This window comes from Sciurus vulgaris, assembly GCF_902686455.1.
Source record: "Sciurus vulgaris genome assembly, chromosome: 14".
NCBI lineage: Eukaryota > Metazoa > Chordata > Mammalia > Rodentia > Sciuridae > Sciurus > Sciurus vulgaris.
In genome coordinates, this window is record NC_136475.1 from 80,659,219 (window position 1) to 80,686,223 (window position 27,005).

Below are 27,005 nucleotides of genomic sequence, written 5' to 3' on the forward strand. Positions count from 1 at the left end.
AAGACCTCCGCGCCACCTCCCTCGGCTCGGCTGCGGTCCTGACCGACGCGTAGCTCACCTCCCATGTCGGCCAGGAGGCTGGCGCCCAGTGCCTGGGCAGCCCTCCTACCAGCCCCTTCCCCTGCTCCTCCGGGGCTGCTGCTTCCGAGGCCCTGGCCTCTGAGGAGAGGAGCAGAGGCCAGCCTGTGGCCTGCGCGGAGCATGTGGGAGCCTGAGGAGGCTTCTGAGAGCTGCGCGGGGACCTGGCGTCTGCCCCCTCCGCCTCTGACGCCTCTGCGCCTATCAGCTGCCTATCAGCTACCCATCAGGCCCTGTCCGCCCCAGGCGCGCAACCTGTACTGACTGGGCCTCCTCCCGCTTGGTGTCTAAGGGCCAAGGGTGTTTTTGGAAAGGGAGGGGTCTTTTCCCAACAGGCTGGAGTCGGGCTGTGGCTGTGGAGCCCGGGAAGATGAAGACCCCAACCCTCGCTGGCCTTGGTTGGGGACCATGGGACCCTCAGTGGGCATGAGCAGGGTAGGGGAGGCTAATTGGGGAGGAGGAGGGAGGAAAGGTGGAAAGAGAGAGGTGAAGGGGAGGAGGTGTGAGTGAGGAGAGGCCAGAGAAAGGAAACTGCAGGCTCAGCCAGGTTCAGATGGCCCAGAAACTTCAGGCTCATGACCAGCTGACTCTACACGGCCTAGGGTCTCCATCACCTTGTACCTCAGAGGCTTGGATCACCCCTGGGGCTTGTCAGGCAGCTGAGGAATTGGGGGGAATGTACCTTCACCTTCCTGCTCTTGCTCCTGCCAGTGCCTCAGGAGTTGGAAAACAGGATGTGGTGTGACCAACTAACCTTCTCAGGTGACAGTGACAGTAATTTGACTGGGAGGTATCCCTCCTCCCTGGGGAGGAGATGCCAGTAGGACTTCCAGTTCTTACCCAGATCTCATGGAGTCCCAAGCCTCCCTCCCAGAGAGGGCCAGAAGAATTTTCCTGCTCGGCTGAGCTCCTTCAAAGATATCAGCACATGGTTAATCTTCCTTTCATTCAGAAATGCAGAGTAATTTGCCCGAATGGGGATTTCTGCATATTTATACTAATGTCTGTGTTTAAAGCTTATGAGACAGGGAATTGCTGAGAGATGTCCATTAGCAATATATACAGACTGCAATTATTTCTTTATGGTATGTGGTTTGACTGCAGAATATTTTATTTCTATGGATATGGTGGGCTTTGCCTACTGTGTTTTCTTATGTGCCCAAAGAAATCAATAAGAACGGAAAAGAACTGAAAAGAGGCGAGAATAAAAGGAGTGTGACCTTTTAGGATTCGGAGATTCCTGAATACACCACTCTAGGAGTTGCCTTTGTTCTCAGAATTGAAATGCATGCGCACCATGGGGGGAATTCAGTGCATTTAGGATGTAGAGGAAAACTTGTGAATCTTCCCCAGGATGAGACAAAGCTGTCAATTCACTGGGCCCAGGATTTGCCAGCAGGGGTGTCCTGTTGAACCCAGGGTCACTTTACCACTAAGCTACCTTCCCAGTCCTTTCTTTGTTTTGAAACAGGGCCTCACTAAGTTGCTTAGGGTCTTGCTAAGTTGCTGAGGCTGGTCTCAAACTTGTGATCCTTCTGCCTCAGCCTCCGGAGCTACTGGGATTACAGGAGTACACCAACGTGCCTGACCAGAAACAAGTTTTGATCTGAAATAAACTAAGCCCCAAACCCAGAGTTTCATAGACCAGAGCTTTCTGGAATCTTCACAGATTATGGCACAAATCCAAGTTTTTGCTGTTTAAGGGGGACATTGCTGTTCAGAAGGCATGATCTGAAATGGCAGTGTGAAGGCAGGGAAAGATCAGCCCTTCTTGGGAATTTCACTTCCAGGGACAGCTCTGCCTAAAGATTCTGGCCAGGAAGCCTGGGTAATTCCCGCCCTCTGGAAATCCCACCCATGTTAACCTCGGTTGTACCTGGACCCCCACAGGCTTCTCCTGGACTTTCAGGTGACATTTTTTGTATCTTGTGCTGAAGGGCTTGGGACAGACAAATCCCAAGAAGGCCTCACAGACATGTGGGACACCCGGCACTCTGGGAGAAGTCATCAGCTCAGTCACTGGGAGATCATTTAGCCTTGGCTGTTCATAAGACATGGAACTGTGTCAAGGGCCTTTGCAGATAAGAAAGGCCAGGAGGAGTAGAGGGACACTAACTGAGGACATCTGGCCATGTGCAACAGCAGACTGCCCACAACATTCCTCAGGTCGCCTCCTGGGACCGTGCTACCTCATGGCCCTTCCTCAGTGTCTTCCCTCACATCCTACAGTCCTCTGTTTCAGGCTCTCTGTGTCGATGAACATATCTGGGCAGCTCCCCTGGACCACAGCTGGCTGCCTCCTCGGCAGCGTCTGTCACTGCAGGTCCTCCTCAGAGCTGTCCTCCATCAGCAGGCCTGGTTCTCTTGGCGGGAAGTCACTATTCTTTTCCGGCCCCAAAATAGTTCCCTGAAGTTGACGCTGACTTCTCACTACCTTCTTGCACAGAAATCTCTTCCAAGAAGTGCTGGGGTCCAGAAGAGGGACAGATGGTCCCTTTCTTTTTATAATGCGGCCAGTCTTTTGAAATGAAGAGCTATAAACACAAGTGTGTCTTCAGCAGATGTTCTGTGGGCACAACAAGTGCCACTTTGTGCTCTTCAGCAACCGTGAGCCCTGTAGCTGGGGAGAAGACAGAAATTGGGCAGAGCCTGGGTGCATGTTCAGAGGGTACAGGGACCACGGTGCGATGGCTTCTGGCCAGACTGCAGCCAGGCCTCGTGTCTGGGCACTTCCTGGAAAGCAAGGCAGCTCATTTCCTGAGCCCAGGTACCACCCACCTAGTGTGAAGCAGCCATTTTGGAAGTGTTATACTCTCCAGCTAATCCTGAGTCCCCTGTCTGAAGGCCGAGGGCTCAGGTGCATGCTCCTCAAACGATTCCTGAATTGGTCAGATCACTTTCTCCCTGAGTTATTTATCATGGACTTGTCTAGTTCCTAAGGCTCTGCTGGCTGATTGGAGGACTAAGGCTGATTCTCACTAAGGACAAGAATGGCTGGCCAGACGTGACATCTGGTGAGCTTCCCAGGAGCTGAAGGCTGAGCTCCATGTCGGCAAGAAGCCAAATCCTGTAGCTTCGCGCTGGTGGTTCCTCATCCACTGGTGACAGAGACATGAGGCGTCAATAACTACTTCCAAATGGATGTGCGGCTGTTTGGTAGATTTCAAGAATTTCATTCATTTAAAAGGGCATAAGCTCAATTAATAGACCTCATTAACTTCAAAGATGTATCATCTTTGCTCGGAATTGGCTTCTTCATAGGATGACTGGCTCTATTAACTTTATTGCATTGGCAATACTTTGAAGAAGGCGTGGGAGGTGTAGCAACAGGAAAGAATCCCCAGGGCTGCCTGCCTCCCAAGCTCCAGCAGCTTCTGTAGTGGCCAGTGCTGTCTGCAACTTCTCAAAGGGCCCAGGGCCCCTTGTGGATTTACTTTGGGGATTCCTTCCTTCCTTCCTTCCTTCCTTCCTTCCTTCCTTCCTTCCTTCCTTCCTTCCTTCCTTCCTTCCTTCCCTCCCTCCTCCCTCCCTCCCTCCTTCTCTCCATCTGTCCATCCATCCCATAACACTTTGGGAGGTGTGGTAAGAACCCAAGAATCACCTACTTATATTGACAAATATCAGACACATGATTCTAGGAGACATAAAACAGCCACTCTGGGACTTGCCCATCCTTAGCCCAAACATGCCTAGTGACAATACAGACCATAACAAGAAGTTTCAAGGTGTGATGTGGTAGAAAGGGTATGGACATTTGAGGCAGGTGGTTTTGAGATTGACTCTCATTTTACCACTTGTATCTGGGCGAGTGCATTTCCATTTAATGAATCTGCCTCACAGGGTAGCTTTAGGGAATACTCAAATACAGAATAAATATATAATGAATAAGAAGTGGCAGGTACCTACAAAGCATTCACCCTCCACCTCTGTGTCCTTCTGGAAGGCAAGGTGCATCTTCCACCATCTTCCCTGAATCAGCCATCCCTGACCAACAGCTGGATACCTCTCACCAAGTTCCACTTCATGTTCTTGGATGGTATCATTACTACAAAGAACCAGGGGGAGGCTGCATGCCTCCTCTGCTTTCTGGGACCAATGATATTAAATTGGGAATCCTGAAGGTAATGAATATCTCCATGTAGAAGAAAGATGGAATATATAGGAATTACTTCTGCCTGAATAAGAATTTCTGAAACCTGCCTATTCACAGGGCCAGAAGAATCAGGAACTTTCTGAATTATCACAAAGCAATCCCTAAACTTAGGTGCCTCTGAGACCCTTGGCAACAGGTTCCAACAGGTTTGAATGGAGAGCAAGGCATGCTGGGCATGCTGACTGGGCCACAGGGCCTGGCTCTTGAAGGTGCTCTGTACTCTAATGGACAAGCATGGTTGACCTCTCAGTCATTATTTGTAGGGATCCAGATGGCAAGCTGCTCAGGAGAGTTCACTAAGCGGGCCTTTCCAGAGAAGTCCCTGACTGTGGGAAGTGATGGGGGAGGAGGCTCTGTGTCCTCCAGTTAGAGTTTGCCCTGGTCATCTCTCTCTCTCTCTCCTTTGGGGACAATGTCTCCTAGTCAAATAGTGCTCTGGGTCATTGCTGGCCCTGCCCATGTGATGCCAAGTAGGACTTGGCTCCTCTGTGAATGTGTGTGTCTTGTCCCCACTCTTCCTTCCATCCAACAGTTTCTTGTGGAGCACAGATGGCTCCTGGGGGTGGGTGGGCTTCTCTGACCCCAGTGGCCTGGTGGCACACCACATGTGTAGGGTGCCGAGGCACTTGAGTGGGCCCAATCCAGCCACACAGATCCTGGGTCGTCTCTATGTAGTCCTCGGTCTCTGGAAGGACAGAAGTTTTCTAGGATACAGAATTCCTAGCAGCAGATGAAGTAATTACTGAGGGTACCCAGGGAATGAGGATGGTTTCACAGGGAACTTTCTAGTGACAGTTTTTGGGGGGAATGTGATATTTTGGTGACGCCCCTAAACCTCTGAGCTTTTGCTGAATGACCTTCCAGCTAATGTCCTCTTCCAACATTCCCTGTGTGGTGGTAGGGTAGGAGGCACTGAAAGGATGGGTTGCTGCCTGGGAGTCAGTTCTTATCCCAGAGAGGCAGGTGGGGAGCTGCTTCAGAGAGCATGGCAGGGGCCTGGGGCCAGGGAAGGCTGGGCCGAGATGCCCCATCTTCCAGACTTCAAAGGCAAACCACTTAAAAACTCAGTGGAGATGCTGGGCGCGGGGGGCCTATAATCCTAGTTACTGGGAGGCTGATGCAGGGATATTTCAAGTTCGAGACCAATCCTGTCTCAAAATTAAAAAAAATAAAAAGGTCTGAGGATGTGGCTCAGTGACGGGTGCCCCTGGGTTCAATCCCCAGAACTGCAAACAAAGAAACAAAAATGAACGAACGAACAAAAAACACCTCCACAACCAAAATAGGCCAACTCAGTAGAACGGTTAACTTGGCCAAAGGCCCTGGAATGATACAAGATAGGGCTGCACAGGAAGGAATGTGCGACAATCTCAATTCAGATGAGGAAAAGGAGGGGGATCCCAAAGAAACCTGCGCAGTGATCAGTAGGAGTCCTGAGAGGCTTTTTATTTTTGCTTTCCTTCACTTTGAAGTCTGAGGGTCTGCATGTGCCTGTGCGAAGATGAAGGTGTGTTTCCAAGCAGGTAAGCCACGACCACTGTAGGAAAGTTGGAATAGCTGCAATGCTCAGGCCCAAGAAGGTGACCGTCCCTTTTCCCTTGACCACCCATCCTGTCACCTGGTGTCCCTTTAGTAGGTACTTGACAAGCAGGAACATGACGAGGGAGAATATCCACATGGTGAAGGGGACTTTCCAAATGAGCAGCTGAGGTCACTGGAGATGTTTGGTCTATAGAAAAGGAAGTGCTGTCATCTTCAATGGTCTCAAGAGCTGTCATGTAAAACGGGGGCCGGTTTTTCTCTGGATGACCCCTGAACCAGGTTTGCTCTGGATGGGCCCAGAAGGCAGGACCATGGGAGTTACAGGAAGATGGCTCTTGACCATTTAACAGGACAAACCGTCCAGCAACTGGTGGCTCCTGCTGTGTCCCCAACAATGAGGGAAGATTCCTGCTTCTGCTAGGTGACTTCTGAGAGCCCTCTCAGCACGAAGGTCCAGGGCTGCGGGCAGTGCAGTGGTAGAGCCCCAGCCTAGCACGTGAGGCCCTGGATCCATCCCCAGCACCATGGAAGAAAATACGAAGTAAAAATGAACTTTGCATATCAACGATTCTAATAATGGAAGATAAATCAATGCGTGGTGACAGGGAGCAGAGGGAGAAGTTTGTAGGTACACCATAGTGACATTATCCACAGGGAAGAGTCATACACTGTAAGTACAGTCACTGTACTGGGGTCAGGGGACACTATTTGCCAAGAGGATGGACTTACACACTATTGTGGACTGAATTGTGGCTTCTCAAATTCTGTGCTTAAGTTCTAACCTCCAATGTGATTGTATCTGGTTGGTTGTAATTAAGGAAACGGCAAGTCTTGGATGGACCCTGATCAACAGGACTGGTGTCTTTACAGGAGGAGGAAGAGACTTCAGAGATGTATCTGCACAGAGGAAAGGCCGTGAGAAGACACTGGGAGAAGCAGGGAGTCCTCAGGAGAAGCCAACCTTGCTTTGCCTTGAGCTTGGTTCTCCAACCTCCAGAACTGTAAGCAAACACATTTCTGTAGTTTAAGCTGCCCAGTCTGTTGCATCTCTTGGTGGCACCTGCCCCAGCAGCCTAGCATACAGTCCCGACATTGACTGTACGGAAGTTGGCAAAATACTGTCTGCTTGCCTGTATGTAGACCCACGTCTGCGGTGCTGGGCATGGCAACTGAGATGTCTTTTGGAAGAAGAGAGGTCAAGGCACGGGGAGGCCAGTGGGTGAAACCAGACTGTTCACAGGGCTATGCTTGGTCATCGGCAGAGTGCTGGGAGGTTTAGAAAGTAAGTCGAGGGCGGTGGCGCATGCCTGTAATCCCAGAGGCTTGAGAGGCTGAGACAGGAGGATTGCAAGTTTGAGGCCAGCCTCAGTAATTTAGTGAGGACCTAAGCAACTTAGTGAGACCCTGACTCAAGATAAAAAATAAAAACTTAGCTGTGGCTCAGTGGTAGAGTACCCCGGGTTCAATCCCCAGTACCAAAAAAATAAAAAAATAAATAAAAATAGAAAATAGTAAAGAACACTTGCCTCATGAAATGTGTGGGCTTCCCTCTAAGGTAGGGATGTGTGTGATGTAATGTGTGTGTGTGTGTGTGTGTGTGTGTGTGTAAAATACACATTTTTTTTTTAAAGAAGAGAGTTATGCTAAGAAAACAGTCAATGACAACTATTTCAAAAGATGACAAGCTTTTGGCCATTTATTCTTCAAGCAACTTATATAATGTCTTATGTTCCTAAAATATCACTCTTGTATTATTTTTACCTTTTACATTTCTAGAATAACGAGGGTCCTCCTGAATGAAATGTAATTTCAACCAAATCGTCTCTCATTAAACTGGTTTTGTGCCTTGCATTCTCCAGTTTTGCTTCACAGGTTGGGGCACCATTTGTCCTCCCTGTCGCCATCATGCAGGGACAGGGAGCAGGTACGCCACACCCCTGCCTGGAGATCCTGCCCTCAGAACTCAGCCCCTCGCTCTGAGGACTCCGAGGCAGTCTGCTGAACCTGCCTTTCTCTCTCAGAGGACAGACGCAGGCAGCTGGAAGCTCATCATTAAAACTCTGTCACACAAGGAGAGAGAAAGGCGTACAAAGGATTTCTGGACCTTGGATGTGCCCAGATTTCCCTGTCAGGGGTTAATGGCCACCAGATGTCTCCTACCCAGGTCAAAGTCCCTGATGATCAAGCAGGTCTTCACCTTGCAAGACCAGGATGGCCTCAGAGGCAGATGGACTCTTGCTCAAGACTGTGGGTCATTACCCACTAACATGAGGTAAAGGAGGCAGCCTTGTAGCCCAGGCTGGCTTCTTGGCTTTGTGTGCCAAGCTCTCAGAGACAGGGACTTGAAGTCATAAACTTCAATCACTAGGTGACCCTGTCTCAAATCAGGACAGGCCCTGCGGGCCATTTGAGTGGAGAGTGTGTGTGACTCCATGATAGATAAATCTATTGAAAAATCATAGTCCAGGGTCTCTGACGCTTCGCTCAAGCTTTCCTCCCTCAGACCTGGCATTTGTAGGGCCACCTGCCTTCCCCTTGTCCCTTGCTGTCACCTGGACTGCCCTCAAAGGCCCAGTCCACATGCTTTTGATTTTCTCCAGTCCCCATAGTTCTAACCACTGGCGCCTTCTTGTCTCCCCAGATGGAAGGCAGGCTCCTCTGGGGCCGACTCCTGCCTCTTTCCCAGGCCTGGCAAGTGTCTGAACACTGGGCATTGCCTCAGGGACTCCTGCCCAGTAGGAATTGAACCTCGGGTGGGGCACTCAACTGGAATGCTGGCTGTCCCTTTTGCCTGACTCATGGGAGAAGCCAGGTGTGGGCTCTGCATATAGTAGTGCCTCAGACTACATACATTAGTTGCTCAATAAATACTTGGTGGTGCAGCATGGAAGGGCATAATAGGGCTCAAGCTCTCCTGTGGCCTCTGAGTGCCACTGACCTTCAATCTAGCTTGTCACAGTTCTGGTTGGGATGACAGGGTTTAGGACCAGGGCAGCAGGCTTCCTGCCATGGTCAATATCATCCTGAAGGACCTGGACATGTCCTCCACTTGCTCCTGTGGGAAAAGCCCTTTCATAGCTGTTCCCGGTGGCACATGCCTGTAATCCTAGCGGCTCAGGAGGCTGAGGCAGGAGGACCACAAGTTCAAGGCCAACCTCAGCAACTTATCAAGACCCTGTCTCAAAATAAAAATGTAAAAAGGGCTGGGGATGTGGCTCAATGGTTAAGAACCCCTGGGTTCAATCTGTGGTACTAAAAAAAAAAAAAAAGAAAAAAAGAAAGGAAAGCAAAAGAAAACTTTCATCCTTTCATTCTCATCTGCATTGTGACTCCTCTGGCCAAGCCCGCCAGACAGGAGGGGCCAGAGCAGGATTTGTGGCCTCAAGGACGCTCCGCAGCGATTCAAGGCTGAGAACTGTGCGCTCCTCCACCACTGTGAGGAGAGGCTCAGGGCCCCTGCTCCGTCTGGGCCTCCGGAGTCGCCTCCTGCTCCAAGGATGACCTGTCTGGGTGGTCTGGCTGCCTGGACTGCATCTTGCCGCTTTCTTGGTTCGCTCACAGTTAAATGGTCCGTTAACCTAACCAGAAAGCCCCTGACAACTCTCCAATTAGTGAGGAACAAAACCCTGAGGACGCAGCGCTGGGAGGCGGGGAGGGCTTCCTGCGCAGGGCTGGGGCAGGTGAGGGGACGGACTTCACCGGCATCTGCAGCTCCGCAGGCTCGGCCACGCCTACTCCTGGGAGGGTGCCGGGGCTGGTGGGCTGGTCGGCTGGGAGGGAAAGTTGGGGCGATGGTGGGTTGGGCTCCAGATCCAAATGACCGGGAAGGTCCTGAGCCGTGTGCGCTCTCTTCCCTAGGATTCTTTAGGATTTACAGTAGCCATAGCAATAACGACGGGTAACATCGTAGTGAGCCTATATGTGCCAGGCACCGTGTTAAGACTTAGTGAATTATCTATTACTCAGAGCAGGTCTGTGGGAATGCCGCTATGTTACAGATGTGGAAACTGAGGCTCAGAGACGCCAGTATTTCTGGCATGAGTCTGTTGGGTTAGTGGGTAGTGGAACTTGAATCCTACCCAGTCAATGGTTGCAGGATCTGGGCTCCTGACCACCTTCTACTCTGCCAGCTGTGTGCTCCTAACCAACTCACCCTGCCTCAGTAGGTTGGTCTGTAGAAATCAGAGAATTCTAGTTGCCCCATTTGTTGATGCTGCCATGGAGGAAGACCCACCCACTGTGTCCTTGTGCTCTAACATCAAGTTGAAGGTCACAGGGTGGATGTACAGCTCCTGGAATTATGGGGAAGGCTCCTGCAGCAGGCTGGTTCCTTCCGGTTGTTATGGTGATGGTGGAGGACATTATAATGGGAGAGGGGAATTTTCTTCTGTTCAGAGTGGACCCCTGGGAACTAGGTGCTTTAAATATCATGATGTTAATGTACTCTCCTAAGACTCTGGAAGGCAAATTGTTCCAAGACTTGTCACATTAACCTGGGCCCCTAAAAGACCATGGGCACTGAAAGATGACCTTCATACTGGTGGCAGAAGTAACAACGAACACTTTTATAGTGATCATCGCACACTGAGCACTGTTCTAAGGGGTTCATACAAAATAGCTCAGTCACTACTGTAAGAATCGGATTCTAATCATTATCTCCCTTTTATAGGAGAGGAGACCGAGGCAGAATTCCAGATCCCATATGCTCCGGGCAGGTGTTGTGGTGGAGGGGACTGGGTACAGGAGGAGGTCTGAAGTGGATGGACTTCTGTTCCCAGAGGCATGGCACAGGCATGGGCTGCACTCAGCATACCTGGGTGCCTGGGGCCCTGGGGTCCCGACTGCTCTCACCACACAAAGGCAAGAGAGGACTCACTGCTCCTTCCCAGCCCGGTGCTTCGCGCCTCATGCATCACCCGCTCCCTGTGCACCTCTTAGCTGGGCACTGGGTTAGCTGCTGGGCTGAAGTGGGGATTGGATGGACTTCACAGGCTAATCAGGGAGGGCATCTCATGGGTGCCACTATTCAAGGCCCAGAACATGGGTAAAGACAAGGAACATTCCTGGCTTGGTGTGGCTACTGGGCACCCTGTGCACAGAACGGCAGAAGATGAGGTGGGAGGAGGGCAGGAGCTGGGTGCTGCAGCTCCACATCGAGGTGGGCACCGGGGACCAGAGTGACGGACTGTTGGAGACATTCTATGGGGGCATGGTAGGACCAAGCTGCATTTAAAAAGACCACTCTGGCTGCACCTTGGAGCCTGGATTGGAGAGGACCCACTGGGGGCCCATTAAAGGGCTGTTCAGGGAAACCAGTGACTCCGATTCTGAATCCTGGATAGATTCAGAATCCTGTGGCACTTCCAGGACACAGGCACAGAAAGAATGGGTCTGTGGGAGGGCGATTCCAGTTGGCCTGACATTCGGGGACAAAGAGCTCCATCATATGTTCAGCTTCTCCCTGAGTGTTTGTTGAGGTTGCAGAGGGAACGGTGCGCTCTGGACTTGCCAGAGTACGGGACAGGAGAGATGAGATCTGGGTTGGCCTCCCTGCCCAGGAAGAACAGTCCAGAATCCACCTGCCAGAAAGGTGACATGCCCATCTCCCGTTCAGTGGCTTGGCTGGGGCTACCAGGCCTGGGAACACTGCACCGGGAGGTCCCCGCCTTCCCACCCCATACCAGCTGCCCTCTCTGCTGAGCCCTCCAGACCCACGACCAGTGTCAGCAGTAGTGGTGGCAGCTATTTTTGGCACGAGCAAGCTCAGTGCTTTGCATGGCCAGGCCCACAATTTCATTCACTCCTCCGGAGGCCCTAGGAGGGTGGTTTGTCACCCCATTTTAAAGATGAGGAAAGGGAAGCTCATCGAGGTCAGGACTCCCCAGTCATCCAGCTGTTCCTTATGCCTCAAAGTATATGTATACATTTTTTATGTAAGATCTTGTCTTTGCCGCTTGTGGAATCAGGGGCGGTACCAGCCAAGCAGGACATGGGGTGGACAGAGCTCTGTGGGGTGGGGGTCCAGGGACAGGAATGGGAAAGGATAAACTGCAAGCCCAAGAAGTACTGAATATCCCACTCCACGTGGCTCCCGGTCCCCGAGCAGGGGGGCCAAGTCCTGGAAACGAATCCTCAAGGCCCTGCCCCCAGGCCTACAAAACCTGAAGTCAGAAGAGATGTTTCTTCCACTTGGGTCACCTTGGACTTAGTTTTTTGGCGCAGAACCAAGTGGGAATAGGTGCGGCCCAGCTTCTCCCCCGAGACATGCAGGCCAAGCACACCAATGTTTTCACCCCCGGGCCCACAGTCTGGGCTTTCAGAGTCTCCAGCCACCTTCTAAGCCACCAGCAATCCTTCATGGAAGAAGGCAAGGATCAGAAATCACCACATCCCTGGCCTCCACCCTTGCTGTGAGTTATAGCTGGGTTTGTGGGTCCCCAGGGGCAGTGACATCAGATCTCAGGTTCCACTGGGAGGCCTGAGTTTGGCCACCTCTCTCCCCAAGAATTAGCTCTGGGGTCTGAATCCAACAAGACCAACATCTCAGGAACTTTGTAAGAGATTCACACAACTAATTCCGTTTTCCTCCCTTATCACTTTGCACACATGAAATCTATTTTTAATAGCTTTCAATATATAATCTTAAAAAAAAAGTCCCACAGCTTTCTCCCACCCCCAAATTGTTCTTAGAGAAATTTATCTTGTACGTTTCTTAAGAAAATCTATATGTGCTCAATGCATTTAAATAACACTCATTAAAGTGAACTGCGCGCAAGCCAACTTCTCTAGTCACAGATGAGAGACAATCGCCTGACCTATTGCAAATCAAAAAGCATTTTGCACACCACCTTTATTTTTCAATTGGTTAAGTTTTAAATTAAAGTCCCAACACCCTTTTTGGGAAATCAGACTAATAGAGCCCTGACTGAAATTTTCGCTCAGTCGATTGAAAGATAATTACAAGAAACAAAATGTGAAATTTTAAATCAGGGCACTAATGAAGTCTAAAAATACCAGTGGCCCATCCCTCTGGCTGGCAAGACCTGTTCTTCATGAAGGGGGATCTCTCCATAATTACTCAACCCCGTGAGAGACCAGGTTGTCACGTCAAACAATGGTAGGCAGAAATCGCACGGCTGTAATGAGCTAGATCGAGAGGCGTTCTACGGTGGATCTTATTATAATGCTGGGCAAGGTTTCAAAGGAAGATCAGGAGAAAAGGAAAATTCTTTTTTTTTTTTTTTTTTTTGTTTAAAGTGGAGTTCTAACTTGTGTTGATGCCCCCACGCAGCGCCTCCTGTTCCTGCCTGCAGCCAGCTGTCTGTCATTTAGGAGTGTGAAATCAATTGGGTTTCAGAGATGTAAAATCCCCAGGGGCAAAATTAAAAGTGACCCAAATCCAAACCCACGTGGTCCTGTCAGGATTATGACTCTCCCATGGCAAGTTTCAAAGATTTGGTTTCAAAATTTGGGCTTCTTATTTTAAAAAATATGGAGTTGTTTGACATTAGATCTGACAGACAAATTATAGCTTCAGCAATAAAGGCTTTTAAGATTAGAAATGAAAGAAGAAATTACTAAAAAAAAAAAAAAAAAAAAAAAAAAAGCCCACGGAGGCTTGAGTTTCGATGCATTCTGTGCACATGCTTCATAGTCCTTCCTGCTGATGTGAGGGGATCCATCAGCCCGAGAGGGTCTAAATAGAGGTGAGTTCAATGTAATTTTGGGGGAAGACAGCTGATTTGTTGGCAACCTATGAAAATCAGTGCCATGGATGGGTCACTCCTTGTCACTGGCCAAAGCTGGAGGATTGTGACCAGAAGGTGGGGCCATGGCCACTTTCTGGGCCCTCTCTCTTCCGCCCTCAACCAGACTCCATCTACCCTGTGGGGCCTGGTAAAGCAGATCCCAGTGGGCCCCTCTTTCTTCTCCTCTCCTGTTTGTAAGGCTTGGGACCACGGAGGACTGGTCAGGCCCTGCACAGGTGCCATTGGAGCAGCTCCGCAACGGTTTGCCGACCCACTGGGCCCCAGCGCCAGCAGCCCAGCCCAGCCCTGTCCCTACCATCTGTGTCTTCTGCATCTCACCTGCTCAGAACTTATAATGTTCAGATAAACCTTCACCCAGCAGCTCTGGTGAGGCAGATCCCAGCTCAGTGCTGAGCCCTAAATCAGGGACTCCACTGCCATCTGGGCTAGTTACCTATGACACAGAACAATTCCATTCCTAAGTGCTCGCCTGGAACATGACGAGCCAGCGAGATCCTTGGGCAGCCTCAGGAGGCCTTCCATGCAGCATGGGGAGAAAGCCATCTAGGGACTTGGGCTTTAGCACAGCCTGTGGGACAGCCATGACTCCCAGGACCCAGTGTGTCAGAGTTGGTGGCTCATGAACTGAGAGTGAGTTTTTTTTTTTTTTTTCCCCGGGGGTGGGGTGGGGTGGGGATTCTTTTTAAAGGGAGAGGGATTTTAACCAAAACAGTTCAAACAAAAAATTGATTTAGCGTATTTTTTTAAAGAAAAATCTTAAAGCAAGTTTACCAGAATCTAGATGTAATTTTCCATAATTTTGTCATTTGAAACTAGTGCTGATTTCCAAAACAAAGGCAGTCAAGGTTCAATCAGCTTGCAGTGAAACCCAACAGAGATCTAGATGTGGCTTTGTTGTGGGGACACTTGACAAGACCTGAAAACAGCTCAGAAGGATAAAGATACAGCCTTCTCTGGGAGAGTGGGTAAAAGAGAGTGGTTAACTGGATCTGTTGCTCTGCTAAGAGGCAGGGCGCCTGAGATGCACTCTCTAGCGTGGAGGCAGAGATGCTGTGTCCAGGCAGGGACAGACCACGTCTAGGACCATCAACTGGCCTTTTTGAAGGTGGCATGGTTACCCCAGTTGGGCAGGCTGCCCACTGTGGACCCTCCTGCCTCCTCCTGCCCCCAGAGCTGTGTGCACCTGGCAGACGCCTGACAGCTTCCCCTTTGCCTGGATCAAGAGTGGGGACCTGGCCTGTCTAGGGTGCTAAGGAATATGCAAATCCGGGGCCGATAACGCTGAAAGCCTCACTCTGGCTCCTGGTCCTCCTGTCCTCCCAAGCTTTTGGGTCGGATGGAACCCTCGATAGGCAGCAAGAGCAAGGCCTACTTCTGATGCCTTGTTCTCTGACCCTGAGGCTGGGGTTGCACTGAGAACCGTGATGCGTTCGCTCCCCTCAAGGCTCCGTTCCCAAGGATCTAGCTCCAAGCGCTCGAGGAGGAAACTCCCCTGGGCTTGTGGGAAGAGGGTTTCCTGAAGGCTGACTGGAGCTGCTCTTTCCCAGGGTCTTACAGAACCACCCACAGGTCCTTGAAACAAAACATTCAAGTGGCTTCGGGTGGTCTGGGATGGCTCTTGGCCTATGGAAATGTCTTGAGTGTTGCTCTCATCCAAGGACTGGGTGGAGGGACGAGGCCCTGGAGGGTCACAGAGGGTTGGGTTCTAAATGTCTGTTCTATGGCGCCCCAAGAGAAGTAGTGATTCCTGCTCAGTCTGCACCTTGGCCTGACCTTGGGGTCAGAGGTGAGAATGGCTCAGGGCTCTGGACTCTGCCGGCTCTCCCTTCCTTCCTCCTCCTGTTTTCCTCACCTTGCCCATGCATCCCATTTCCTTTCCCACCCTCCATGCTTGCCCTTCGCCTGGCCTCCTGTCTGAGGCCAGGGCCTCCTGGGCAGGGGGAGGCCCCACTGCAGCCTCCAGCTTGGGAGAGGCCAGTGAAGGAGCTGCCACAAACACTGCTGTCCTGGCTACGCTGGGGTGACCAGGCAGGGCGCCACAGACACAGGCACACAGGGAGGTGTGTGGGCAGCAGGACTTACCTTTGGGGTGCCCCGGGTCGGTGAACTCATATTTCCCCACGCCAATGGTCCGCAGCATCTGCAGCCCGTGGGCCGAGTCGGTTGTGGGGGGCCCATTGGTGGCAGGGGCACTGTTGGGGAGAGTGGTGGACGGCTGGGCCGGCGGCGGAGGCAGCAGGGGCCCTGCCATGTGGCCGTTGCCCACAGCAGAGGGTCCTGGGCGGGCCACCTGCCCCACACCAGGCAGCGTGGGCACTGCCAAGGGCTGAGGGCTGGCATAGAGGGCCTGGGCAGGCATGTTCACCACCACACTGCTCAGCGGCTGGGAGGGTGGCTGTGGGAGCGAGTAGTGGCCCGCCATCAGCGGGAGCTGGGGCCCCACGTGGGGAGGCAGTGAAGGGGTCACCCCGATGACGGGGGCCTGGACGTTCACAGCTGGGCTGAAGGTGGGAGGCTGGGCCACTCCATAGGAGTGTGCGATCAGGGCAGGCTGGCTCCCGGCGGCCACCGTGGTCACCCATGGCCCTGTGCCTGCAAGGGAGATAAGAGAGACGTTATCTGCTGGTTACACATTCGCCCAACAAACACCGACTGCCACAGGTCCAGAACTGGGTGCTGGGGTCACAGCAGTGGACGAGAGACCTGCGTTCCCCAAAAGCTCATGTGTGAGACAATGCAAGAAGGTTCAGAGGTGAAATGATTAGAGAACTTAACATAACGGGTGGATTGATCCACTGAAATGGATTCACTGGGTGGTAGCCGTCGGCAGGTAGAGTGTAGCTGGATGGCGGGGGGGGGTCACTGGGGCTGTGCCTTTGGGGTATATATTTTGTCTTTGTTGAGCAGAGGTTGCTCTCTGCTTCTTGGTGCCATGACCTGAGCCACTTTTCTCTGCTGCACTCTTCTGCCATGATGTTCTCTCTCGCCTGGGGCCCAGAGATATGGAGTCAACTGACCATGGACTGAACCTTTGAAACTGTGAGTGAAAGTAAATTTTTCTTCCTCTATGTTGTTCTGGTCAGGTCCTTTGGTCACAGCAACAAAAGCGCTAACTAAAACAGGGGGATAGGAACTAATGGCTGTGGGGCTCAGAGAAGGAAGCAAGATCTGCTTGGGGAGAGGCGAGAGGCAAGCAGTGAAGCAGAGAGGAGGACAGCAGAGGCCTTCAAAAAGACCTGAGTTCCAATCTCAGCTCTGCCATTTACCAGCGAATGCCTCAGCAGGCTGCTTTTGTTCTCTGAGCCTGGTCTTTGTCTGTCAAATCAAAGTGGCATCACCTACCTTCTAGGGTTACTGGGAAGGACTGAATGAGGAAAGAGTCTTAAAACAATAAAAGTAGCTGAGTGTCTGATATGTGGTAAATGTTCTATAAATATGGGTGTTTCTCCTCCCTTTCTGGAGAATCCCTGTGGGAGGTAGGTAGGGAGAAAGTGCCATGGTGTGGCAGAGTTTGCTGGGCCTTCAGGGGAGGACACCAGAGCCTGGAGCAGGGCAAGGTGCTCCCAGGAGGGGAGAGCCTGGGTGGGGCATGTCAGCAGGCTGCAAGGCCCTTTCCAGACTTGTCCTAAGCAACCTCGGCACAGCCAGCCCCTGGGGAAACAAGAAGAACCCAGTTTGTCTCTTCAGGAAATTTTGACTGAATAAAGGGGTCCAGACACACCTTTCGAGATGTGATGCAAAAGCAAGGCCAGCTGTGCCCAGCTCTGGCAGAACAGGGCTGGCAGGAGGTGACCCTGGGGGCTTGCGAGTGAAGCTGGAAGACACAATGACAGGGAAGGCCGGTCTGGGTTGCCTCTGACTGAATGAGTCCAGGTCTGGGTCTCTGTCTCTCAAACACTGCTTTGGTTTTCATGATTCCTCTAGTATGGCAGTGTAGACTGAGGCTGGAGAGTAGGGGTCCTGGAGGGTGGAAAGTCGGACTGGGAGCTCCATCCCAGAAACAAGATGGCGAGGCCGGGCAGGAGCCCAGGTGGTGGGGTGACTCTCAAACACCAGAGGGCGCTGTCAGTGCGATAGTGCACAGTAAGGCTGGGGAGTCAGAGCAGGGCCTAGCCCTGGCTGCCTTTCCTAGCTAGGTGACCTGGGGACAAGCCTTTCCTGAGTCACTTTGCTCATCTGCAGCAGGCAGGATAACATCAACATCCTAGGAGTGCGGCAAGCATGAGATGGCACACAGAGCCAGGCACGTCATAAATATGCAAGAAATATTTATGATTTTGATAATGAGAGAGGTTGGGGAAAACTGGAAGCCAAAAAACATTGGCGAAGTCGTGCTGGCAAGATTCAAGAATGGATTGCTAAGGGGGACTGTCCCCAAGCTGAAGCAGAGGAGGTGGCATCACTATGAGTCAGCCTGGGTGTCTCAAGGCCCAGGCATGTCAGCTGAAGCTCGCTTCTGCTCAGGACTAGCCAGGGAGCCTGGAACAGTGCCTTTAGAACTTCAGAGCCCAGCTGGCGAGGCCCAGACAGCTCTGGAGTGAAGACCGAGTCTTCATTGAGGGATTCATTGATGAAGGGTGAATGCTCCTCCCTTGAGGTCTCTAGACCCATGCAGCAAGTCCTGATCACCATTTTTATAACTTAAATGATGGCTTGGAAGCCACCATGACTGGGTCTGCAGAGGACATAATACCATGAGGGCCAGGAACAGGGCAGCAATGAAAGCGGGAGTCCTATATGTCCAAGGAGCCACACGGGGAGAGATTGACAAAGCCTGCCCTTGGGTCCGCAGACCCAGCTGCCTACGCTGACCGTGAGGAGGCAGACAAGAGTAGCCTCCAGGACAGTCTTGGGGTTTTGCTGCTGAGGCAGCATGTGATGTGGCTGTGACCTGCCCAGGTGCAATCCAAGGCTGTGACGAGTGGAGTAGAGTAGAAAGGAGGTGTCCGTGTGGCTGTTCTCATTGTGTTCTGCCTTTGCACCCAAGAGGGATGCAGGGCAGAGCAATTTCCCAGAAGGTAAAGGGATTGGAACCCAGGGGCTCTGGGGCACAGCTGGAGGGTTTGGTGTGTTTAGCCTGCAGAAGACTTGGAAGGCGATGAAAGAGGTCTCCGGGGGGGATGAAGGGGTCTCCCTTGCATAGAGGCATGTCCTGTGAATCCTGACAGGGAGCTCTGGGGCCAGTGGGAGGTGAAATGGAGGGCATTTGCTCTGGTCAGAGCTGTCCAAAGGAGGACTGGGATGCAGCAGGAGGTGGGGATCTCCTGGTCCCTGGGGGGTGGAACCTCCTGGTTCTTACCATGGACACACCGAGACCTCCCTGGAAGGTGCCCGTGAGGAATCAGAGTACTAACGTTTGGGAATGACTATTCAAAATCAGCTGGAGCTGATCAAAGTCACCTCTGCTGTGTTTCTCTCACACCCTTGCTCTCCGAAATACTTCCTTGAGCAGCAGAGAAGGGAGCAGAGGCACAGCAGGGCACAGGGAATGACACCAGGGCCCCACCCCTGAGCTGGCAGTGTGACTTCTGCAGGACCCACTGGGGAGAGGTGGGCATCCAGAAGGCAGATATCTGTGCTTGCTGGCAAAGTACACACCTGGATTGTCGCTCTCCCTCATCTGTTTGGAAGGTGGCTCATCAGTGTCCCAGGGTGTGGACTGATTGATGGGTGTCTGCCCCCACCGGATGCTGGTCGCGAGTCCCTGGGACTGATTGTCCGCTTTGGAGATGCCAGGAGCCTGCAGAAAACAGATTAGGAGAGTGAGCACGGTCTGGCTGGGGCTGCTGGCCTGGGACTTGTCCTCCCAAACAGTCCCCCACAGTCTACTGAACTTGGGGCCAGAGGCAGAGCCAGCTTTCCAGCCCCACAAAGAATTGCAGGTTATCTTGGCAGAAGAGCAGCAGCCAAGGCGACTGCTCCAGAAGTCCCACGCCAGGGTCTCCCGGCCTCCACCTGTGCTACCACAGCGAGGGGGTCCTGGGCTCTGGCATGTGAACCCCAAGCCTCCATCATCAGGAAACCACCACAACACAAATGCTATCAACTTACCCAGGGCATGTACTGAGCACCCACTGTGTACCCAGCCCAGCCCCAGAGCCACCAAGTGCCATCCCTTTGACATGTGTCTACTTAGAATTCACGATGAGATGGCGAACTGCTCGCTCTGCAAAGTGCCACCTGATGGCAAGTGAGGGTCACTGCACAGTCCCCTCCTGCCCTGACACCAGCCACGGAGGTGCAAATCCCACCTAGGAGGGCGGGAGCTAAGGCCCATTGGGGGATAGCTCAGATCCTCCCCAGGTGGTGGACCCCTGGCTTCTCTATGATGGAAAGCCATGGTTTAAAGAGAAAACCAGCCTTGGGAGGGATGTCAAAATCAGGGTAGCGCTGGCCCCCCAGTTAGAGCCTCTCACTGAGAATCATTCTTAATGAGGTGACAAAACGTTCATAGTGCAATGTTTAATGAGAAAAGCAGGCCACTAAATGACACACACGTGACCTCCCTGTGCAAACGTCTCAGTGTCAAACAACATGTGTAGGAGGGGAATGACCAAAATGTCACAGTGCTGTTGTCCTTGGGTGAGGGCTAATGGGTGACTTCTGTTCTCTAGTCTGGACTTCTTTGCATTTACCAAGATTTCTACTATGAACATTACTTATCAGCTAAAAAAAAAAAAAAAAAAATTAAAAATACTGCTAAAAACATGCTGGAAGGGCCAGGGTGGCATACCTGGGTGTGAGGGGCTGGGGTCTGAGTGGAGGTGGCTTTGGGAAGAGTGATTGTGTCCCAGGAGGGCGAATGGAGCCCACCCAGGCGTGGGTAGAGCATGAGGTGGGATGATGGCAGAAACAACTGCCAACCAGAGATAGTCCCAGACGGCAGAGGAGCTTCACGGGACATCTTTAGGTGAGGGCTACAGTTCTTGTGGTGGCTTCTGAGGGCACCAGGCCCAGTAATGCGGTTGGTAGGAGGTACAGCTCCCTGCTGGGCCCCTGACCGAGTGACCCTCCTGTGTTCCAGGCCAGGGGCTGTGAGTCAGGAGGCCCGCCATACCTCTTGGGGCTTTGCTGAATAATGCAGATGGCACGCAGTGCCTGCATTAGGGCCTGCTGGGAGGCGCAGAAGCCACATCCCAGTAGGACCTGAGGCTGCGCTGAGCTGATTGCATTAAGCTGCACTTTATCTCTGGCCTGCATTTCAGATTCTCCGCTTCTGTGAACAGAGCATGAAACAAAGGAGAAGAGAGATTCTCCCGAGGAAAGAACAATTCCTTGGACTAGCATCCTCACCAGGGGCCCCTGCCTCATTTCTGTCCGTCGGAGCCAGGGGCAGGGGTGTGAGATGGGACTGGGGATTTAGCCAGGCTCACCAGCAGTCTTGGGGAACAAAAGTGTGGCTTTCCCAGCATTCTCCAGATAGCTGTCGATGTATTCCCTGACAAGGGAGAAGCCAGCTTACTCCTGCAGCCTGTATTTCCAGGCTCCGGGGGCCTGGGAGTTCAGAAGCACAGAGATTGCTTCCCCTGGATCCAGAGGCAGGGGAGGGGGAAGAAGCCTACTATGTCTTTCCACTTCCACCCCTGAGGGTGTGTTTTGGGTCCAGTTTGAATGCTGAGACCCCAGCATCCCCTTCAACTGGCAATAAAGAACCCCCTCCTACCAGGAGGGGGCGCTGCAGCCTGTCTCTGCTGTTGGGATCCCCTAGGCCTCCCAGGCAAGAGGCAGCTCAGGTTTTCAGAATCCACCATTTCTGCTCTGCTGGGTTAGTATGGCAACTTGACAGGGGAGGGAGGGAAACTCGCCCAGGAACAGCTCTTGCTACCAGGAGAGGTGGCTGGGGTCTTCTCGAGTTTGGGTCACCAGGTTTTGCCCTCCTAAAGTTCAGGATCCCTTGTTTGCCTTAAAATCAGGGGAGTTTCTGAACTGGAAAAATTGAACACTTTTCCACACACATCGTTCAAGCCCTTGGTTCCAAAACACTCCTGCCGGTTTCCTCACTTGGCTCATTTTGTGCCTTGGTCTGTTCCTTTGCAAATAAGTACTGGACTCTGGTTCTGTGTCATGCACTGGCCAGGGCAGTGGGGACCTAGGTGACTAAGGCTCAGCTCTACCCTTGAGCGACTGTTCCAGTGGAGCAGAGAGCTCTGGTGCACAAATGGTATGACCATGTGACACCCAGGACAGAAACCAGGAGCCCTCAGGGGCAGAGGTGGGCCTAGATCACAGGGACTCTGAGGGGCCTGCATGGCTGTGTCTTTCATGAATACTATAAGGGGTTTCTTAAGTACAAGAAAGCAGTTCTGCTGTGAGAGGAAAAACAGTCTTTTTTCTTTCAGGAAAGATAAATAAGACTACTCACATTCCGCCCTGCACTAGCAACATCTGAAACTGCTACGAGTAGTTCAGGAATTTTATTTTATTAAAATAATCAAATGAAAATTCCTTCCTCCACTCTCTCCAGAAAAGACCTGGACCAGGGGTGTGTCCTATGAGAAGCCCACCTTCCAGATGGGCAGTACATGGACTGGCCCATGATGTCCAAGGCAGGGCCCCTCCTCCTGCCCAGGGCTCCAGGGCCAAAAGTAAACCCAGCCAGATCTCAGATTCTGGAGGTTCTGGGATGGAGGATGGGTCCATGGCTCCAGCTCTGAACTCAGGTCCTGCTACCCATCCTCTCCTGGAGTCCAGAATCCCCACAAGTAACCCAGGTTCCACCCCAGCTCCAGTGCCAGGCCTCCTCAGGAGTAGGATGCCAACACAAGAAAGCCACAATACCCAACCAGGAGATCACCCCGGCCAGGGGCAAGAGTAGGGCTGAGCAGGCCTCACTCACTTCCTGGGAAGCCACTCAGACCTTCCATCTTTCCCTAGCATTCCTGGCTATGGCTTCTGCTTCCGTGACTTGGTGGTACTTGGTAGAGAGAGGCAGACACTCCCCTGTCCAGTCCCACAGAGTGGCCCTCTCTGCCCATCATCAGGCCCTAGCGGTTCTCTCGACTTCTCTTTAATGAGATGCTAATGGGATGCATCATTAACGCAGCAGCTTTTTAAACCCAAGCTCTTGTAAATTTTCAAAGGTCACATTTTTACGGTGGCTGACAGCATCCTGCTTCTTTCAGCGACTGATGAACACTAAAGACCCAGGTCCTTTATGGCTGAAGCTCTCTGTGAAGCAGCGGCATAGGCTGAAGGTGTCTGCTGGTCCTGGGGACTGGGGACCACCCCCTGCAGCAGTCTCACAGGACAGGGCCGAGGGGGGCGTGGGGGCTGGCCCCTGGCTAGGGAGGCACGCGGACTCCCACCCTGCACCCTTGAGCGTGGAGCAGCCCACAGAGGCTGGTTCTCACCAACCTGTCTACCCAGAGGGAGCACTTTCCTCTAGTTGCACATGGGTGCCACATAGGCGGGCAGCATTGAGGTGATCAGGGAACTTGGAAAGGTGGCAGGGATGTAGACTCCTGGGACCCCCAGCTGGCTCTTCCCTCTGCTCCACGTGCCCATGATCATCACTGTGCTCAGCACAGTCTGAGGGCCTTATTCCCGACCGTGTCCTGCAAGGCAAGCTCCCCCGGGCAGGGAGCCAGCCCTCGGCCTGGTGCTCAGGGCACGAATGTGGGGTCTCCGGGCTGGCCTGTGGGAGCTGTGCTCTTTGCCGCTGGCTTGGCAAGTGTTCCTTACTTTGGGAGCAGGGAAGTGCGCAGGCCATGGAGCAGAACCATAAAATAGCGCGATTTCCTTCCTCAGGGACCTGAGGTTTCCAGACCGTGGGGTTTCATTTGCTGGGACCCTCCAACACTACTGCCCTGCATGTTGCTGGAAGCTGCTTGGAGACCTAGCTGACCCAATCCACGAACCTGGGGCCACCCCTGTGTGCCTAGGGGTGGTAAAGGTGCGAGAGGCTGAAGGAGTGGGGACCAAACACAGCATCGTCCACTGTTTTCCCAAGGAGGTCAGAAGAGGGTGCCTTAATGGCGCCTGGAGGGCAGAGAAAAGCCTCCGGAAGAGACAGGCTGGTGTGGGGCCATGGAAGCTAAGGAGATTCAGAAAGGCAGACAGACTGGGGCTGAGATCAGCACCACAGGTCCTGCAGCACCTTGGACATGTTCAGCCTACGCACATCCGACGGAGTCCAGCCCCAGGCTCCACTCCTGGGGTCACATGGGAGGACAATGGTGCTTATGCTCATGAGCCTCTGCCGCCCATCAACCTGCCTTCCAGACTGGGACCTGCAGGCCTCGAGGCCCTGACACCGTGTGAGCAGTCAGAGCAGGCAGAGGCTGCCCCTGCTGATGTCACTGAGCATGACGCCCCCTGCTAGCTTCGTCCCTCACAGCCGTGAGCCCCTGGCCCCACCAGGGCTCCCAGAGTCCTCCCTGCCCTGGCCTCAGTTTATTTCCATTCTTATTCTGGGCCAGAAGCACTGTAGGGCACTTGGGATTAGTGACAGTCAAAGTCCTGCCCTGGAGGGATTTACCACAAGCAGGATCAGACTCCCACACCCGGCACTCATGAGGACCACACTGAAAAGGATGGCAGGGAACAGAACCGCAGTATTGTCTCTCTCCTACCTGGTTAATAGAGCGACTGGGGCCACAGACAAGAACAGGTACAATAAAATCACAATGAAATACAAAGGAAGACCAGACCAGGGAAAATGGAGAGTCAAAGCTACACAGAAGAAAATTGCAGACATGCAGGCCCAGGGGCTCTTAGCCATCAGCATAGTACTGAGCTTCCGAGCAATCAAATAAAAAAGTGGGTACACAGGCCTGTGACTTCCTTGAGGCATATGTGTCTCCATATCCTTTTTATTTACTTACTTTTTTTTTTTTTGGTGGGGTGCTGGGGATTAGAACCTGGGTCTTTGCACACGCTAAGCAAGTGCTCTACCACTGAGCCACATCCCCAGCCCTCTGGCCTACCCTTTTAAGAGCTTCTGCATTGGTCTCTTTGACCCTGCAGACCAGACTCTTAGTGATCACCACCAAGTGACTGTAGTCAACATCGCCAGCACCTCAAGTTCTCTCTAAGTTTCCATGCACAAATTTATGAGGCATTAAAAAATGTTGTTGTTTAAAATCACTAGAGAAGGAAAAAAAGAAAAAAGAAAACAAAAAGTGTAGGGGGGAATATACAGTGTACTGTGTATGTTGTAAAATAGCAAAAGATCAAGAAGCCATTTGTGTGTGGCTCTTGGCAGACACAGTGCGGTTCTATCTGCATCCCTCTGTTCCGCAGAGGGCGGGCGTAGCATAAATACAGGAGGGACTGTAATTGCGTAAATGCTAAAACGAGTGTAAGTGCAGCCTCCAGATGGGTGGTGGGCGTGAAGTGGCCTTGGAGGAAAAGCTGCGAAGCTGAAGCCACAGCAGACAGCGCCAGGGGGGGAGCCGGAGCTCTCTGCACTCTGGCCTCGCTCAGCAGCCTCATTTTACTTTCAAGACTCCCTGCAATATCCACTCAATGTGGGCAATACCAGCTTGGGCAGGCTCACCCCAACAGCCCCTGCTCTGGATTTGGCAGGCTCCAGGGAGGAGGGATGCTGATCTGGCCTGGGCCCTGCTGTGGATCTTTGCCTCGTTTTCTGATTGCCCTGCACATTTTGAACACCTCCATCAGAAAACTTGCTCTGCAGCTTTCCTTGCTGCTGGGGCGTAGGCACGTGACCTGCCACTCAAACACACTTGGGTGAGAGAGCAGTCTGGAAGTCAAGCAATCTCTGAATCCATGCCCTGCAGAGGTTGGCGGCAGAGGCCCGCAGAATCAGGAACATGTGGATGGGGGAGGCTCTGCTGTCCTCAGCCCAGCATGGATGGTGAATGCTGTCATTTACTTTTTCTTCTTACTCTGGAGGGTTATCATTCCCACAGCTCTTCCGAGAACAGCAAGAACAGGTGCCTGTACCTGGTGGAAGTGAGTGGGGCTCAGGCCCCTCTCCACACCAGGCCTTGGGCTGCCCTGGGGAATCACATCATGGCAGTTGCCAGTGTAGGACTGAGCATGGTGGGCAGGCCTTCCCTGGCAAAGGGTGGACACTTCCCTTCCTTTTAGCGTCTCTCCCGCTGCAAGGAACTTAGGGTCTTCCTGGCACCCAGGTCCACCTGTGGGGAACGTGGAGGCCAGATGTTGGTAAATACAGTCACATTTGGGGGATTGTGGGGACCTCCCTGGGGAGATCTTCTGGTGTCCGGGACATTTTGATTAGGCATGGGTTTGTACCTAGACTGCTGGACTCCATAGGTAGAGCATCTGGCCACCACCGCTGCAGGGGTGTCCAAAGCAAGTGCACAAAAGGGCATCTGGGGAAGCGTCAGGAGTGCAGGTATCTGGACCCTACTCCTAGAGGTTCTGATTTAGCAGGTCTGGGACAGGGGACTCCAAATGTGCTTCTTTAACAAGCCTACAGTGATGCTGACGCAGGAGTCCATGGCCTTCCTCTGGAGACCAGTCACAGTCTTGGGTCTGAGTTCCCAGGCCCAAGTTCCAGTCTGGGGTCCCTAGAGGTTGTAGCTGCTCATCAGGTCAAAATCAGGGACAGATTTTGGAGTCTTGCTTATGTCACTCATGGGAGCCAGCTCCCTGGGGAGAAAAGGACTCTTGTTCTGACCTCAAGGGGTCAGAAGGATGTGCTGACAGACAACAATGTTCCAAATCTATGGTCCCTGTAAGAACAAATGACGTTTTAGGGTCTCTCTGTTCCCATTTCATGATGGCTACGAACTGCAAACAAGAGAATTGCGGTTAAATGCCCCCTAGGGGCTGGGGGAGAGTCTCTGAAGCCCCTCCTGTCCTCATTAACCAGGCTGTCCTCCCTGGGCCCCCGGCCCTGGGCTGGCACCCTCGGCCTCCCCTCTGGAGCCCCTCCATAATGTGCTCCGGAGCCTGGTGAAATTTCTAATAATACTGACCAATGATGTGTTAAATTGAGACACTTCTGGCTCGCACGCCGGAAACTGCATGATGGTTTAAAGGACCAGTGCTTACCTTTCTCTATCAATTTGCTGCTAAATTACTGCTTTCGGAGCAACTTATAGAAAAGTAATTCTTTATTTAAATTTTAATTTCAATCTTGTCATTTTAAATATATATTCAGATTCCAATCATATTAGGGAATATGATGATGTCTCTGGAGGGTAAATGATCCTGCTGGGAGCCTGGGTGGAGGTAAAGGATATGATGGGGCTGGGGGAGGGGCTGGGTAAGGAGGGAGAGACCCCGGGGACAGGCTTGGCTGGGGTGGGAGATAGAACCCCGGTCTAACTCTACCCTGGGAATCTAGGCTTGTGTATAGCCCTCAGGGAATCTGTAAATACTTTAAGATGAAACTACCAGCCATTTCCTGTGCCTAGGTCACCATGAGGACCCCAGCTGTAAGTGGATGTCAGGACAGAAGTAATGGGACTGCCTAGATGGCCATCATCCTAAAGCTCAAATTTATTGACTACCTTCCACATGTCAGG

General features: G+C 52.3%; 2 protein-coding genes across 3 annotated transcripts in view; one reads left to right on the forward strand and one right to left on the reverse strand.

Annotated features, from left to right (window-relative positions):
- Window positions 1-14,920, forward strand: part of LOC306644564 (uncharacterized protein) — a gene marked incomplete at its 3' end in the record, with an annotated part of 28,746 nt that extends 13,826 nt beyond the window's left edge. Inside the window, exons 3-5 of the mRNA XM_079111611.1 lie at window positions 6,644-6,774; window positions 10,443-10,722; window positions 14,867-14,920. Coding sequence (XP_078967737.1) covers window positions 6,644-6,774; window positions 10,443-10,722; window positions 14,867-14,920 — 465 coding nt within the window. The remainder of the gene's footprint in view (window positions 1-6,643; window positions 6,775-10,442; window positions 10,723-14,866) is intronic.
- The window catches only part of KLHL29 (kelch like family member 29), a 283,806-nt gene that overhangs the window by 44,598 nt on the left and 212,203 nt on the right, over window positions 1-27,005 (reverse strand). For both annotated transcript variants that reach the window (XM_079109628.1, XM_079109627.1), the window contains 2 exons: window positions 19,141-19,282; window positions 15,625-16,134 (listed from right to left, as the gene is read on the reverse strand). In XM_079109628.1, the coding sequence (XP_078965754.1) occupies window positions 15,625-16,134; window positions 19,141-19,282 (652 nt within the window). The remainder of the gene's footprint in view (window positions 1-15,624; window positions 16,135-19,140; window positions 19,283-27,005) is intronic.